The following is a 17431-nucleotide window of genomic DNA, read 5'->3' as shown; positions in this document are numbered from 1 at the left end:
ACAATGTCCATAGAGATTTCTTCTGAGCAGTTAGTAATAGATTGTATGGTGTTCCAGACGTAGGTCCAAAAAGAACGGACTAGAGTACAATGAAATAACATATGATCAAGAGTTCCTTCCTCTTTTAAACAGTTCCAGCAAACAGAGTTTTGCTTTAAGTTAGCTTTCCACATGTGAAGTGGGGTCCATATTGCCTGCCACATAAGAAAGTACATTGATTGTGATACTCTAGAAGATAAAAGCGGGCGATTTGTTGATGATCAGAAAAGCTCCCAATCAATGTCAGAAAGCGGAGTGGTAAGTATAGCATTCCAGTGCTTCATAGAGTGAGGTGAAAAAGTGAAGGAGTGATCTCTTAAAATACTATAGAAGGATGATATCGCCTTGCCTTTTAATAGAGACAAAGAAGACCAGTGGTAAATAGTATTTTTGGAAGTCATATAGTCAAATCGTATATGCATAGAAGACAACACTCCAGTGAGAGAACGCCATTGTGAATAAGCAGAAGGAGGCAGCGAGTATGTAAAGCACAGTATATCGAATGGAATTAACGAGTTGAGGGTAGACAATTGATGGACAAACCATATACCTGCCCGCTGCCACCTTTTCCATGATAGAGATTTGTCGTGATTTTGAATTTTGGGATTGTTCCAAAGGGACATGAGTGGACTAACATTAATTGAGATTTCAGTCAATGTATCTATAAGATAAAGAGCATGCTGCGTTGCACTCAATAAAGAGTATCTCTTCAAGTGCCTTGGTATTGACACCGTTAGTAAGCAGGAGATGTGTAAAGGCGTACATAAAAAACATTCCATTTCAAACCAGGCAGGAAGATCTTGAGTGGGAAGATCTTGAGTGGAGGAGTTATTGAGCCAGTAAGCTCCATATTTGGCTAATGAAGCAATATAATAGTGATAGAAATCATTTCTTCCAAGAGGCAACACAGTTTTACTAAAGGTAAATCGTGACAAACAAATCTGATTGAATTTTTTGATTTGGTGACCAGAGAATTGGATTAAGGGCATATGCTAGAAGTAATTTACTTAGATTTCAGTAAAGCCTTTGACACAGTTCCTCATGGAAGGCTCTTGAACAAACTTGATGGGTTGAAGTTGGGGCCCAAAGTAGTGAACAGGATTAGAAGCTGGTTGACGGAAAGACACTAGAGGGTGATGGTTAATGGAATTCGCTCAGAGGAGAGAAAGGCAAATAGTGGAGTCCCTCAGGGATTGGTGCTGGGGCCGATCCTGGTCAATATGTTTGTGAGCAACATTGCCGAAGGGTTAGAAGGAAAAGTTTGCCTTTTTGTGGATGATATCAAGATTTGTAAAAGAGTAGACACTGAGGATGGCGTGGAAAACATGAAAAAGGATCTGCAAAAAAGTTAGGAGGAATGGTCTAATATCTGGCAACTAAAATTCAATGCAAAGAAGTGCAGAGTAATGCATTTGGGGATTAGAAATCGGAAGGAGTCGTATGTGCTGGGAGGTGAGAGGCTGATGTGTACTGATGGGGAAAGGGACCTTGGGGCGATAATGTCTGAAGATCTAAAGATAAAAACTGTGTGACAAGATGGCTGTTGCCAGAAGGATGCTAGGCTTTATAGAGAGAGGCATGACCAATAGAAGAAAGAAGGTGTTGATGCTCCTGTATAGGTCAATGGTGAGGCCCCACTTGGAGTATTATGTTCAATTTTGGAGACCGTATCTGGCAAAGAATATAAGAAGACTTGAAGCTGTCCAGAGGAAGGCAACAAATATGGTAGGAGGTTTGCGCCAGAAGACATATGAGGAGAGACTGGAAGTCCTGAATATGTATACCCTAGAGAAAGAAGGGACAGGAGAGATATGATTCAGATGTTCAAATACTTGAAAGGTATTAACGTAGAACAAAATCTATTCCAGAGAAAGGAAAATGGTAAAACCAGAGGGCATAATTTGACAACAGTAATTTGTGGTAGACAACAGTAATGTTAGGAAATTCTTCTTTACGGAGGACTTTTCCAAACAAGTGCTAATATAAATCATTACAGAAAAAGGAATCATAAATTAACAACATTCTTCACTGTAAATGGCTCATTGTGCTATTGTTATGACATCAATGGGCTCTTCAACAGTTTGTCACAAGTGCATTGTCCAGATGAATGACGTCTTTTCGTTGATTCTTCACAGAGAAGCTTGAAGGCAGTGTTACTGCACAATGGAAATTCCAAACCAAGTATACCAATTGCCCATTCTGCTCATCTAAAGGAGTCTTATGAGAATATGAAGATTTTACTAGAAACAATCAGTTATAAAACACACCAGTGGAACATCTGTGGTGATCTGAAGATCATTGGCATGCTAATGGGAATGCAAGGAGGATTCACTAAATACTGCTGTTTCCTGTGCTTGTGGGATAGCAGATCTACATCTGAACATTATGTCAAGTGTGTCTAGCAGCTGAGGGATACCTATAACCCAGGGACAAGCAGTGTGAAATTTATGCCATTGGTGGATCTTCATAAAATATTTTTCCACCTCTTTGTATCAAGCTGGGGTTGATGAAGAACCTGGTAAAGGCCATGGGTAAAGCAAATTCACCAGGTTTTCAATATCTTGTTAAGAAATTTCCAAAAATCAGCACTGCAAAACTGAAGGAAGGAATATTTAAAGGCCCATGGATCAAGTCCGTTATGCAGGATGAAGATTTTAAGCAATCACTCTCAGCAGCTGAGCTTGAAGCATGGGAGGCATTCAAGTGGTTAATGGAAAACTTTCTGGGCAACCATAAGTCTCCTTCATACAAGGAAGGAGTTCAGAATCTCCTTGATTCATATCAGAAATTTGGCTGTCGCATTAAAAATACACTTTTTGCACTCACATCTTGATTTTTTCTCAGAAAATCTTGGTATGGTGAGTGACAAGCAAGGAGAACGTTTTCACCAGGACATTCAGTTAATGGAGCTTCGCTACCAAGGTTTCTGGAATGAGAGAATGATGGCCGACTACTGCTGGATGTTGTGCCATGACAATTCAAAACACAACTCACAAAAAGAAATCATACTCTAAGCATTTTTGAAGAAATACTGGTTGCTAAGTGACACAGCCCAGTATAATTATGCTATGCTGTGTGCTTATTTGACTTTGGACTGAAGATACTGTAACATTTCTTTAAGTTGATTCTGAAATTCTTAAAACCCTATATGCTATAACGCTATAAACTAACATTAGTCATAACTTTAAAAGTTTACGTGACTGGAAAAAACCCCCCCTAATAACAGATATGAAATCAGTGTGAAAAACTGATTTAGAAAAACGTGCTGTGTTGTCAGATGATTGCAAAATAATTTTTTGTTGCCTTGTGGAATCTAACTAGCTGATTTTTAACCATCACAGCGTCTGAAGTTCAGATTTAAAACCATAGCTCAGGCCTTCAATTGTAAGCACCGAGCCTACATTTTACTGGCACTTACCTCCCATGCACCTTCACCTCCTTCAATTGTAACACCAGTATCTTCATAGTATTCATTTTCTTCCTCAATCAAAAAAGCAAGCATATGCTTCTTTTTAAGAGCTGCTGCGCATTTTGACTCATTGATCTGCTTTCTGATATCATCAGATTCCATCATTCTCTCATACTGAATCTGTTCTGCCTCCTCAACAACATGAATTAAATCTTCACCCAACTGGAGGCTTGGATCACCATGAATACCTTCCAAAGGAAAAGACAAAGACCAAAATATGCATTAGGAACTGATCCTGCTACTCATACAATATTGCTTTCACAAAATACTATATAAAATCATTTGTAAAATCAATATAGAACATTTTTTTTTATTCTTCTTTATTGCTTTTGAAAATAATTCAAGTCAGAAGTTCTCAATTTCACAACTATTTCCAACAGGTTCAAAATAAATAAAAAGACAACAACTACTACTACTACTATTTATCACATATATAGTACACAGTAGAGAATGACACGGGGACAAATTTTTCCCGTCCCCAAAGGAACTCATTTTTCTGTCCAGTCCCCGCAAATTCTTTTCCTGTCCCTGCCTCATTCATGCAAGCTCCATCCTCATCTGCACAAGCCTCAAACACTTTAAAATCATAAGTGTTCAAGGCTTGTGTGGTTAAGGCAGAGCTTACAGGAATGGGGCAGGGACAGCGACAGCAACAAAACTCATGAGGATGGGACAGGGAAATTAAGTTCCTCCTGGAACGGGCACAAATTTGTCCTAGTGTCATACTCTAGTGCGCAGCTTAACTCCATATCTTACCTTGCCAACTTTACAGCTATCTTGTCTCCCTCATTCAGTTTCCTTTTTTATTTATGCTCTGTTCTGCATCCCTTCCCAGTTACATATGTCTGATCAGTCTTGTCCAGGATAATGGGACACTATCCACCCCCTCCCAAACACTGCCTACCCCATCTACCCTCTCCCAGATAACTTCCAACAGTCAGTCTATTAGTATACCTGAACATTCAGTGCTAGTATCTGGGTATCGGTCGGTGCTGAATATTTAAGCTGAAATTTAAATGCAGTCAACATCTATATCCAACACTGATGATGGAGTTTAATTATTAGTGAACAGATCTTTAAATATTTTTTTTCTTAAATTCAGAAAAGATTCCTGGTACAAATTAAGTAGAAGAGAAACAATGTGGGAATAAGAAATGAGAAAGGCGAGCATGAGACCTCCACAGATGAGTCTGGGAGGGCAGAAGAATGGATAATAAAGATACCTGGCAGGATCTTAAGCTACAAACCAGGACATAGGAGATTACACTGTAATGCTCCCTTGTGAGTGTTCCTGGGTCTGGGGCCGTCCTGGCTGGACTCTTCCTTGGGCAGGCTCTGTCAAACCCTGGAACAGTTGAAGCCTGATGCTTCCAACTGGGGAAGAAATGTGTTAGCTGGTAGGAGTTTCTCTCCCTTTCCCCCAGGAAAAAAAAAAAAAAATCCCTGTGTACAAAGCTGGCTGAAATGTTAAACAGTTTATAAAACTATTACAGCTTATCATATATGAAAGCATTAAGACATTTGTTAATGAGAAACAGAAGTAAACGATAAAGAACTGGAAGCAGAATTGAGGTGGGAATGCAAAAACGGAAGTGTGATGGTAATGGGGGATTTTAACTACCCCGGGATAGAATGAAGTATTGGAAACTCCAATTGCGCGAGGGAAACAGAATTCCTAGAGGCTGTGAGGGACTGCTTCATGGAACAGCTCGTCAAGGAACCAACGCGAGGGGATGCCACTCTCGACCTAATCCTCTCAACGGGCTAGGGGGACCTGCAAAGGAAGTGGAAGTAGTAGGACCACTAGGAAACAGCGATCACAACATGATCAAGTACAAACTAGAAGTAGGAACATCAAAAGTGAAGAGAACCACAGCGACAACGCTCAACTTCAAGAAAGAGAACTATGATGCTATGAGAGCAATGGTGAGAAAGAAACTCAAAAACAGCTCAAAAAGGATGGAGACCGTAGAGAAAGCCTGGTCCCTATTCAAGGACACGGTGCAAGAAGCACAAAACCTGTACATCCCCAGGTTTAGGAAAGAGTGCAAAAAAAAAAAAAAAAAAAAAATCAAACAAAAGACCCGGTATGGATAAGAAATGAAGTGAAGAAAGCGATAGGTAACAAGAAAAAATCGTTCCGAAAATGGAAAAAGGACCAAACCGGGGAGAACTGGAAGGAACACAAAAAACACCAAAAAGAATGTCACCGAATGGTTAGGAAAGCAAAAAGAGAATACGAAGAGAGGCTGGCTGGGGAAGCAAGAAACTTCAAAACGTTCTTCAGATACATTAAAGGGAAGCAACCGGCGAGGGAGGAAGTAGGACCGTTGGATGATGGAGACAGAAAGGGAGTGGTAAAGGAGGAAAAAGAGGTAGCCGATAGGTTAAACAAGTTCTTCTCGTCAGTCTTCACAAGCGAGGACACATCAAATGTACCAGAACCCGAAGAGATCATAATTGGAGATCAAGAAGAAAAACTGTCGCAAATAGAGGTAAGCCATGACCTTAAAGAGGAAACAACAAGTATTATAATCAAGTTTGCAGATGATACAAAACTATGTCGGGCAGTTGGGTCACAAAAAGAAAGTGAAGATCTCCAGAAGGATCTAAACCAGCTGGAGGAATGGGCGGAAAAGTGGCAAATGAGGTTTAACATAGACAAATGCAAGGTGATGCACCTGGGTAAGAAAAATAAGGAACATGAATATAAAATGTTAGGTGTAACATTGGCCAAATCCGATCAAGAAAGGGACCTGGGGGTACTGATAGACAGGAACCTGAAGCCGTCGGCTCAATGTGTGGCAAAAAAAGCAAACAGAATGTTAGGTATGATAAAGAAGGGGATCACGAGTAGATCGGCGGCCGTTATAATGCCGCTTTACTGAGCAATGGTCAGACCACACTTGGAATACTGTGTCCAACACTGGTCTCCATACCTAAAAAAGGATATAACCCTGCTGGAAAGGGTGCAGAGGTGAGCCACGAAGCTAGTAAAAGGTATGGAAAATTTGAGCTACAAAGAACGACTCGAAGGACTGGGACTGTTCACCCTCGGGAGGAGGAGACTGCGAGGAGATATGATTGAGACTTTTAAAATACTGAATGGATTCGATAAAATTGAGCAAGATACGTCGTTGTTCACATTGTCAAAAGTGACACAGACAAAAAGTCATGGACTGAGGCTGAGGGGCAGCAGGCTCAGGACAAATGTCAGGAAATTCTATTTCACACAGCGAGTGGTGAACGCTTGGAATGCTCTCCCAGAGGAGGTGGTGACGGAGACTACCATTCTGGGTTTCAAGCGTGAGTTGGATGCACGCCTCCTTGCAAATCACATTGAGGGATATGGGTAATCAGGGTCTCCAGCTGGGAGCACCTGGCTTGGCCTCCGCGTGTGCGGGTCGCCGGAATAGATGGGCCTAAAGTTTGATCCGGTGAAGGCGTTTCTAGAAAAGTATTGGGGTTCAAGAAGGGATTGGGCAACTTTCTGAAGAAAAGGGGATAGAAGAGTACGGATAGAGGACTACTACACAGGTCCTGGACCTGATGGGCCTCCGCACGTGCGGACTGCTGGGCATGATGGACTTCTGGTCTGACCCAGCGGAGGCAATGCTTATGTGCTTATATGTCCTCCAGCAGATAGATAGATTGAAAAGTGACAAATCACCAGGCCCGGACGGAATCCACCCAAGGGTACTAAAAGAACTAAGAAACGAAATAGTGGAAACACTCCGACAAATTTGTAACCTATCTCTGAAAACTGGGGAGATCCCGGAGGACTGGAAAATAGCAAATATCACACCTATCTTTAAAAAGGGATCGAGGGGTGACCCGGGGAACTACAGGCCGGTAAGCTTGACCTCAGTTCCAGGCAAGATGGTAGAAGCACTGATAAAAGACAGCATCTGTGAGCACATAGAAAAAAATGGACAACTGAAAACGAGCCAGCATGGCTTCTGCAAGGGAAGATCGTGCCAAACGAACTTACTGCACTTCTTTGAAGGGATAAACAGACAGATGGACAAAGGGGAACCCATAGACATCATTTATCTCGACTTCCAGAAAGCCTTTGACAAGGTACCCCATGAACGGCTACTTAGGAAGCTGTGGAACCACGGGATGGACGGGGACGTATACAGATGGATTAAACAATGGTTGGCAGGCAGAAAGCAAAGGGTTGGAGTGAAGGGCCACTACTCGGACTGGAGGAGGGTCACGAGCGGTGTTCCGCAGGGGTCGGTGCTCGGACTGCTGCTGTTCAATATATTTATAAATGACCTAGAAACGGTGACGAAGTGTGAAGTTATAAAATTTGCGGATGACACCAAACTCTGTAGCAGGGTTAGAACCGCGGAAGAATGTGAAGACCTACAAAAGGATCTAAACAAACTGGAAGAGTGGGCAAATAAATGGCAAATGAACTTTAAAATAGAGAAATGCAAGGTCATGCATACAGGGAAAAAGAACCCGATGTTCAGTCACAAAATGGGGGGATCAGTGCTAGGGGAAAGTAACCTTGAAAAAGACTTGGGTGTGCTGGTGGATACCACAATGAAACCAACGGCAAAATGTGCAGCAGCCTCAAAGAAAGCAAACAGAATGTTGGGTATTATTAAGAAGGGTATTACAACCAGGACGAAGGAAGTCATCATGCCGCTGTATCGCACGATGGTGCGCCCGCATCTAGAGTACTGTGTCCAATATTGGTCACCGTACCTCAAGAAGGACATGGCGATACCAGAGAAGAGCGACGAAAATGATAAAAGGTATGGAAGACTTTTCATACGCAGACAGGTTAGAAAGGCTGGGGCTCTTCTCCCTGGAAAAGCGGAGAATTAGAGGAGACATGATAGACTTTCAAGATCATGAAAAGCATAGAGAAGGTAGAAAGGGACAGATTCTTCAGCCTATTGGGAACCACAAGAACAAGGGGGCACTCAGAGAAATTGAAAGGGGACAGGTTTAGAACCAATGCTAGGAAATTCTTTTTTCACTCAGAGGGTGGTGGACACCTGGAATGCGCTTCCGGAGGTTGTGATAGGACAGAGTACACTACGAGGTTTCAAAGAAGGATTGGATAAATTCCTGAAGGATACGGAGATTGAGGGATACAGATAGAGGTAGAGATAGGTTATGAAATGGTATAGATAGAAGGATAGAGGGATTAAAGGGTTTAGACAAGGATCACCTTACAGGTCATGGACCTGATGGGCCGCCGCAGGAATGGACTGCTGGGTGCGATGGACCTCTGGTCTGACCCAGTGGAGACAACTTCTTATGTTCTTATGAGAAATAAGTCTTTTGAGTGAATAGTGTTTGATAAGCATTACCCCTATTATTGGGAGAATCCATTATAAAAGGCATTAATTTAGGAACTCAATCCATGGTTTTAAGCAAAGTTGAATACTTTCCAGGATCCACTGCAAGCAAAGATATCAACTGGACCGGATGGTATATATCCCAGGGTACTAAAAGAACTCAAACATGAAATTGCTGACCTGCTATTAGTGATCTGTAACATGTCGCTAAAATCGTCTATAGTACCTGAAGATTGTAGGGTGGACAAAGTTAGGCCAATTTTTAAAAAGGGTTCCAGGGAGATCCAGGAAATTAAAGACCGGTAAGCCTCACTTGATGGAAATAATTATAAAAAATAAAATTGTGGAACACATAGACCAATTTAAAGAGACAGTCTGTATGATGATTTTAGCAGAGAAACCACATTCACACTATACCATCAAAAATAAATGGAAAAAGACAGAAAACTAATAATAGATACAAAAAGAACGGAGAAAAGAGACCTCATACACAGGCAGCCAGGACTATACAGTACTCTAAGCTATCTGTATCATCACTGGTCTGAAAAAACTCCGTACATTTATATTATCAATTTTTCATTCATTCAAGCTTCATTTTTCAAAGTTCAATTTTTGTCATCATTATTATAAAATAGAACAAGAGGTTAAATCTGCCAAAAATAAATTGCAATGACTACAGCCTGGAGCAAAAAAGTTTCAGATCATATTAAATGGTGTGAACAAGCATGACAAACTTATCTTGGTTACTTTTCTTAAGGGATCAGTTGTCTCTTATATAGTCTTTCAAATAGCTTCTTCCCGACAGAAAGCACTTCTGTTTCGCCTTATCTAGGCTACATCAGGGGAAAAAAATCTTCTTACTGCCACATCAATGTATCCAAATGCGTTCATCCAAAATGGCCGCAGGACTGAGAGGCGCCCAGCTCATTCAAAAGAGCTGGGCGTCATGACGTCATCACAAGCATGATGCGTGATATGCTAGACACTTGCCAACAAGGAAAAAAAATGTTTAAATATCTTCACAAGCTACCCCAAAGTTCAAAAATAATGGGAGCCAATAATATAAAAAATAAATACACAAATACTGTATATATGTCTTTCGAATCAAAAATAAGGAAGGAAACATCAGACAGAATCCCTGACTCGATGTAAATCTCTTGACAGTTGCATAGCAGGTAAAAAAGAAAAAAAGACAAAAATAGCAAACCCCATCAATTTAACAGAACGGCTGCCACTCAAAGGTCGTATTTAAGCCTAAAGGATCCAAAGTTTGAAGACGACTGATCCATTGCTGTTCTTTTTGCTAAAGTAGTCTTCTAATATCTCCTCATCTCAATGAAGGGGTGAGTTTCTCAATCACCCAACAGCGTAAGTTATTAAAATTATGTTGATGTTCTATACAATGTGTTATCATCGGAACTGACATTTTTCAGGTGTTTAAACAACTTTTATGTTCTATCAATCTAATTGTTAGAGTTCTCGACATTTGACCTATATAGAGAAACTCACAAGGACATTGAATCACATAGATAACATTTTGCGATTGACAGTTAGAATTGTGTTGATGAAACTGGAGATATTAGCCATGATGTTACAATTAGAACAATGCCCACAGGAACTATGACCATGTATAGTATTTTCTCTTAGCTCCTCAAACCTTTCTTTAAATATATGACATAATAAATCTCTAAATTTTTATTTTTGGATTGTGAAAAAATAAATTTTTTGTTTTTAAAACATGAAGTGCCTGAGAAGTGGCAAATGTTTTTTGTATTTTTTAATAATTTTATATGATGCTTGTGTTTGTTTCAATACACAAGGGATCAGTTTGTTTTCTTCTTGAGGTTGTTTATATTCTAAAAGAGCTTCTCTGGGGTTGTTTAATGTGCAGTTTTTTGCTTTTTTAACTATAGACCGAGGATAATTATGCATTATTAATCTTTGTTCCAAAACTTTGGCTTCCTGAAGAAAATTTTCTTTAGAGTTACATATTCGACGATATCTGAGAAATTGAGCAAATGGGATACATGTTTTCAAATGTGCAAGGTGCATACTGTCAAATCTCAGCAGTGTATTTCTGTCAGTGTTTTTACAGTAAATGGTGGTTGTTAATTCTCCATCTTTCCACAGAATCAGGACATCTAAAAAACTGATTTGAGTAGTGCTGTAAGACTTGGTAAACTTAATGGAGGAGTGACATAAATTAAGAACTCTATCAAATTCAAGAAGCTGTTGTAGAGTGCCTCCCCAAATTAAAAAGATGTCATTGATGAAACACCATCATTTCAATACCAATTGAAATTCTGGTAATATGTAAATAAGTTTCTTCAAACCATGACATAAATAAATTTGCTACTCTAGGGGCAAAAGATGCCCCCATTGCTATGCCTGAAAGTTGTTTGAAAAATTCTTCATTGAAAATAAAATAATTATTTTTCAAAGCAATAGAACTTAATTCAAGTAAAAATTTGGTGGGCACATCGATAGGATCAGGTCTAGAATCCCAAAGCATCTTCAGGACTTGAAGGGTTTTTCTTGAGGGATATTAGGATAGAGGGAGCAGACATCAAACGTCACAAGGAAGAAGTTAGCAGGAATCTGACTCTAAATCACTGAGGTTCCTTAAAAAGTGAGTGGTATCTTGAATATAAGACTTAATCATCTTCAAAAAAGAATGAAACTTTTTATCTATATATTTACTAATTCTTTCTAGTAGAGACTCACATGCTGATACAATCGGCCGGCTAGGGGGGCATTGAGCATTTTTATGCATCTTTGGGAGAAGATAAAATATAGGAATTTTAAAGAATTGAGGAGTTAAAAATTCATATTCTTCTTAGTCAAGAAACCCTGGATAACTGCTACAGAACATATTTGGGCTATCTGTTCAAAAATCTCTAACGAAGGATCTAAAGCTAACTTCATATATATTTCTGTATTCAGAAGCTCTTCTCCTATATATAAATCTTGACCCCCAAACAACGACTGCACCTCCTTTATCGGCACGCCGAATAACTATTCTAGAATCATTACTTAATTGTCGTAATGCAGTTCTATCTTCAGCAGATATGTTAGTAAGATTCCGTTGATGTTTGGTATTGGAATCTATTTCTTGTAATTCCTGAATCATGAGGTTCTTGAATGTTTGAATTATGGGATTAGGTGGACCCGGGGGATTCCAAGTAGATTTAGGTTGAACACAAGATATGTTTCTCGTAGAACTTGGATTATCATGGAAAAAGGCACATAAGTTTAGCCTGCATAGAAACTTTTCTAAATCTATTCGAGCTTGAAAGGTATTATGTGAAACGGAAGGAACAAAAGTTAAACCTCGTGATAATAAAGATATTTCTTCTGTTGTAAGAACTCTCATCAATATATTAATTACTGTTGATTTCATTTCCTCTGAGATCGTGCTCGGGAGCGCCCCCGGTGTCCACCTCTTCCTCTGGATCTTCTGCCTCCCCGCGATTGCCAGATAGCTTGTCTGCCTTGAGCCACATCCCCATCCGGATCTTCAGATGTGGATGTCCCCTCACTATTTATATTATCAGAAGATTCACATGATGCTGTAAATCTGACATTCTTAGATCTATAATTGGCACTCATCCATTTATATACATAGCCTGATTGGTAATCCTTCTCGTCTCTTTGATATTTCTTTAATTTATTTGTTCTTAATTCTCTTCATAATTTTTCCATTTTATTTGTTGAATCAACTAATTTATTTTCAAAATCATTATTTTTTTGTGCTTCCACTAGTAGTTCATCATGTTTACTTTTTATATCTTTTTGTATCTATTATTAGTTTTCTGTCTTTTTCCATTTATTTTTGATGGTATAGTGTGAATGTGGTTTCTCTGCTAAAATCATCATACAGTACGTTTTCTTTTTGAGTCTGTACCTGATATATATGACTGTATCCTTATACTATTGGTTTTAAAGAGACAGTCAACATATGTTCAGCCAAGGGAGATCTTGCCTCACCAATTTGCTTGACTTCTTTGAAGGTGTGAATAAACATGTGGATAAAGGTAAGCCGGTTGATGTAGTGTATCAAGATTTTCAGAAAGCTTCTGATAAAGTTCTTCATGAGAGGCTCCTGAGAAAATTAAAGAGACATAGGATAGGTAGCAAATTTCAGTTGTAGATTAGGAATTGGTTATCAGATAGAAAACAGAGGGTAGGGTTAAATGGTAATTTTTCTCAATGGAGGAGAGTAAACAGCGGAGTGCCACAGGGATCTGTACTGAGACTGGTGCTATTTAACTTATTTATAAATGATCTAGAAATTGGAACGAGTGAGATGATTAAATTTGTAGATGACACTGAACTGTTCAAAGTTGTTAAAACACATGCGAATTGTGAAAAATTGCAGGCAGACCTTAGGAAATTGGAAGACTGGAAGTCCAAGTGACATAAAATTTAATGTGGACAAGTGCACATTGGGAACAACAACCCAAAACACAGTTACTGGATGCTACCTTTTATCATCTCTGTTTCTGCTTTTATCTTCTTTTCACTCTCTTCCTTCCAGCGTCTGCCCTTTCTGTCTCTTCAATCCAGCATCTGCCCCTTCCATCCACTGTCTGCCTTCTCCCCCTTCCATATGGTATCTGTCTTCTTTCTATGCCCCTCTCCCCTTTCCATCCAGCCTGTGCCCCCTCTCTCCTTTTTACATGATTCATTCTAGCTTCACTGTTCTCTTCATTTTTATCTCTCTTACACCAGATCTAGCATCTCTGTCCCTCTCTATCTCTCTACTTTCTCATTCCTGTGTCTCTCCTTCCCCTCCTCTAATCTCCCTGCCAGCTGTTTCCTTCCTTTTTCCTTCTCCCTTCCCTCCTCCCCCTGTCCAGCAGTGACTCTCTTCCCAGACTCCTTTCCCTTCTCCTCTCCCAGCAACATCTCTCCTTCTCCTTCCTTCCAGGTCCAATAGCAGTTGTCCCTTTTTTTCCTTTGTCCAGCAGCTTCCCAGACTTCTTTCCCTCCTCCCTTCCCAGCAGCATCTCTCCTTCCCTCCAGGTCCAGTAGCAGCTGTCCCTTTTTTCCCTTGCCCAGCAGCTTCCCAGCCTCCAACAGTGGCTTTCTCCCCTCCCAGCAGCTGTACTTACCACTGATCCTGCGCGGACTTCAGCTCATCGATCTTGCCGGCCCTACGCGGACCAGCAGGAATTTTCTGCGGACCAGCGGTTGAAGAACAGTGACCTAGAGTATTGCGTTCAATTCTGGTCTCCTTATCTTAAGAAAGATATAGTGGCACGAAAAAAAGGTTCAAAGAACAGTGACCAAGATGATAAAGGGGATGAATCTCCTCTTGTATGAGGAAAGACTAAAAAGGTTAGGGCTCTTCAGCTTGGAAAAGAGACTGCTGAAGGGAGATATGACTGACATTTAGAAAATCCTGAGTGGAGTAGAACAGGTACAAGTGGATCGATTTTTCACTCTGTCAAAACAAAGACTAGGGGATACTTGGAGTTACAGGAAAATACTTTGAAAACCAATAGGAGGAAATATTTTTTTCACTCAGAGAATAGTTAAGCTCTGGAAAAAGTTGCCAGGGATTGTGGTAAGAGCGGATAGCGTAGCTGGTTTTAAGAAAGGTTTGGACAATTTCCTGGAGGAAAAGTCCATAGTCTGTTATTGAGAAAGACATGGGGGAAGCCACTGTTTGCCCTAGATCGGTAGCATGGAATTTTGCTACTCTTTAGGTTTTGGCCAGGTACTAGGGACCTGGATTAGCGCCACTGTGAGAACAGGCTACTGGGCTTGATGGACCATTGATTTGATCCAGTAAGGCTATTCTTATGTTCTGTATACTGACTGATCAAAAAAGAAAGTAAGGATTCTAAAACTGACATTGTAATCCACTTGGGGGCAAATAATCTGGCCAATAGAGGCATGCTTGAATAACACAAACAGAAGTGGCTTGGTGAAGAGGAACAGTGGAGGAAGGAGAGAGCAGCCTATGGGGAGAAGCCGGGAAGAGCCTGTGGGAGCTAGCAGCGGCGGCAGAGAGGAGCGGGTAGCGGCGAGAGGAAGCTCCGCCCATTCCCTCCGCATCATCAGCGTCATTGCCCCGACTCCCCCTTAACAGGAAGCGAGCCAACGGCGCGCGGCGAAGGCGAGCAGCAAAGGCGCTTGCCTTAGCGAGAGTGCCTTTGCGAAGGGCCGGGTCGCTACATCCAGGAACCCCAAGAAAGACAGCAAGGTAAGAGAGTAGCAAGAGCGCAGGATAGCATACACATACAAGCAAGTAAGGCAGAGGGGCAGCAGACACAGAAGATAAGAAACAAGTAGGCCCAGGGGAGACCATACCCACACACGAACAAAGAGTAGCGACACACGAACGGGGAAGTGACAGGTGAAGGCACAGAAGAAAAGCAGCAGGGACAGAAGATAAGGAAGGGATAGGCCCAAGAGCCAAGCACAGGAGTGAGCACACAAGCTGAGAGTATCAGGACCAGAAGGCAGACAAGAATGGAAGCTGAAGGAACCCAGAGGATGAGCTTTCCAGTGTACTGCACGGACTGCCACATGTACGACTACCTCCCCTCGGGGAGGCAGTCGTATGTGTGCGGACGATGTCAGGAACTGAAGAGCTTGAAGAGTGAGGTCAGTCATCTGAAACACAGGATCCAGGAGCTGGAGGGACTCTACATCTTAGAAGACCTCTTCTAGGTGGCTGAAGACCCTATGTGAGAGAGGCACATCGAGGAACAGGTGAGGGAGCTTGAGAAGTTCATCGAGGATGCCTACAGGAGAGTGGAAGAACAAGAACACCAGCAGCACAGGGACAAGGAAGACACACAGAACAGAGGACAAGATCTATCTGACACCAAGGTAGAAGGTACCCATGGAGGAATCTCGCAGAAAGAAGAGGCAAGACTCTATCAGTGCCTAAAGGGAGAAGAAACGAAGTGCACCAAGGACACGGACCTGCAACCGCAGCGGAGGCTGAAAAAGGGGAAATCTGCAATCCTGGTGGGAGACTCAATCCTAAGGCAAGTAGACAGTCACATAGCAGGAGGAAGAGAGGATCGGCTAGTGACCTCTCCCAGGAGCAAGAACCAAGGACATCGTAGACAAAATTGAAAGTCGGCAAGTCAGGAAGGGGACAGAAAGGAGAATGAAACACAAAGAAACATAGCAAAGAAGAGAAAATACCAGGACCTGAACTGCATGTACACTCATGCAAGGAGCCTTAAAAACAATATGGGGGAATTGGAAGTCATGGCCAAAAAGCCGTCGGCACAATACGCGGCAGCGGCAAAGAAGGCAAATAGAATGTTGGGCATGATAAAGAAAGGAATCTCGAGTAGATCGGAGAAAGTTATAATGCCGCTTTATAGGGCAATGGTCAGACCACACTTGGAATACTGCGTCCAACATTGGTCTCCCTACCTAAAGAAGGATATAAAACTGCTGGAGAGGGTGCAGAGACGAGCAACAAAACTGGTGAAGGGTATGGAAAAACTGGAATACGAGGACAGACTTATAACACTAGGATTATTCTCCCTTGAGAAAAGGAGACTGCGTGGGGATATGATCGAGACCTTCAAAATACTGAAAGGAATTGACAAAATAGAGCAGAGAAGATTATTTACATTGTCCAATTTGACACGGACTAGAGAACATGTAATGAAGCTAAGGGGGGACAGGTTCAGGACTAATGTCAGGAAGTTCTGCTTCACTCAGAGAGTGGTTGACACCTGGAATGCCCTCCCAGATGAGATTATTGCGGAATCGACCGTCCTAGGCTTCAAGAGCAAACTAGATGCATATCTCCTTAAGAGAGGCATGTAAGGATATGGTGGACTATAAATTACGACAGGAGTACACCTGGCAGGGCCTCCGCGTGTGCGGATCGCCGGACTTGATGGACCGAAGGTCTGATCCGGAGATGGCATTTCTTATGTTCTTATAAAAATGAGAGCCTGGACATCATAGGGATCATAGAAACATGGTGGAACGAGGAAAACAAATGGGACACAGTACTGCCAGGGTACAAGCTCTACTGAAGAGACAGGATGTATCAGAAAGGAGGAGGAATAGCACTATACATAAAGGACACCATTCACTCGGCCAGAGTGGACGCAGCAGCAACGGCAAATGTCCAACTGGAGTCACTATGGGTTAAAATACCAGGTAGAAATGGATCTGAGATAAAGATGGGGCTGTACTACCGTCCACCTGGGCAAAATGAAGCATTTGACACAGAAATGGAGGCCGAGTTGAGGCAGGAATGCAAGCATACTAATACCATAGTTATGGGAGATTTCAACTATCCCGGGATAGACTGGAGTCTTGGAATTTCAAAATGTATTAAGGAAATGGAGTTCCTGGAGGCTGTACGGGACTGCTTCATGGAACAACTTGTCAAGGAACCAACGGGAGGGTCAGCGATTCTGGATCTAATCCTCAACGGGCTGAAAGGACCCGCAAAGGGAGTGGAGGTCATGGGACCACTAGGAACCAGTGACTACAACATGATCCGGTTCAAAGTAGAAATGGGATTACCCAAGGGGATGAGAACCAATGCAACTGTGTTTAACTTCAAGAAAGGGAACTATGATGCCATGAGACAAATGGTGAGGAAGAA

At 41.6% G+C, this 17431-nt stretch overlaps 1 protein-coding gene across 4 annotated transcripts in view; it reads right to left on the bottom strand.

Moving 5' to 3' along the window:
• The window catches only part of LOC117353586 (NFX1-type zinc finger-containing protein 1-like), a 299791-nt gene that overhangs the window by 66984 nt on the left and 215376 nt on the right, over positions 1-17431 (bottom strand). For all 4 annotated transcript variants that reach the window (XM_033929706.1, XM_033929708.1, XM_033929705.1 and 1 more), the window contains one exon: positions 3458-3696. In XM_033929706.1, the coding sequence (XP_033785597.1) occupies positions 3458-3696 (239 nt within the window). The remainder of the gene's footprint in view (positions 1-3457; positions 3697-17431) is intronic.

This window comes from Geotrypetes seraphini, chromosome 2, assembly GCF_902459505.1.
Source record: "Geotrypetes seraphini chromosome 2, aGeoSer1.1, whole genome shotgun sequence".
NCBI lineage: Eukaryota > Metazoa > Chordata > Amphibia > Gymnophiona > Dermophiidae > Geotrypetes > Geotrypetes seraphini.
Note: the sequence above shows the minus strand (reverse complement) of the source record. Positions and strands in the feature narration are given on the sequence as shown.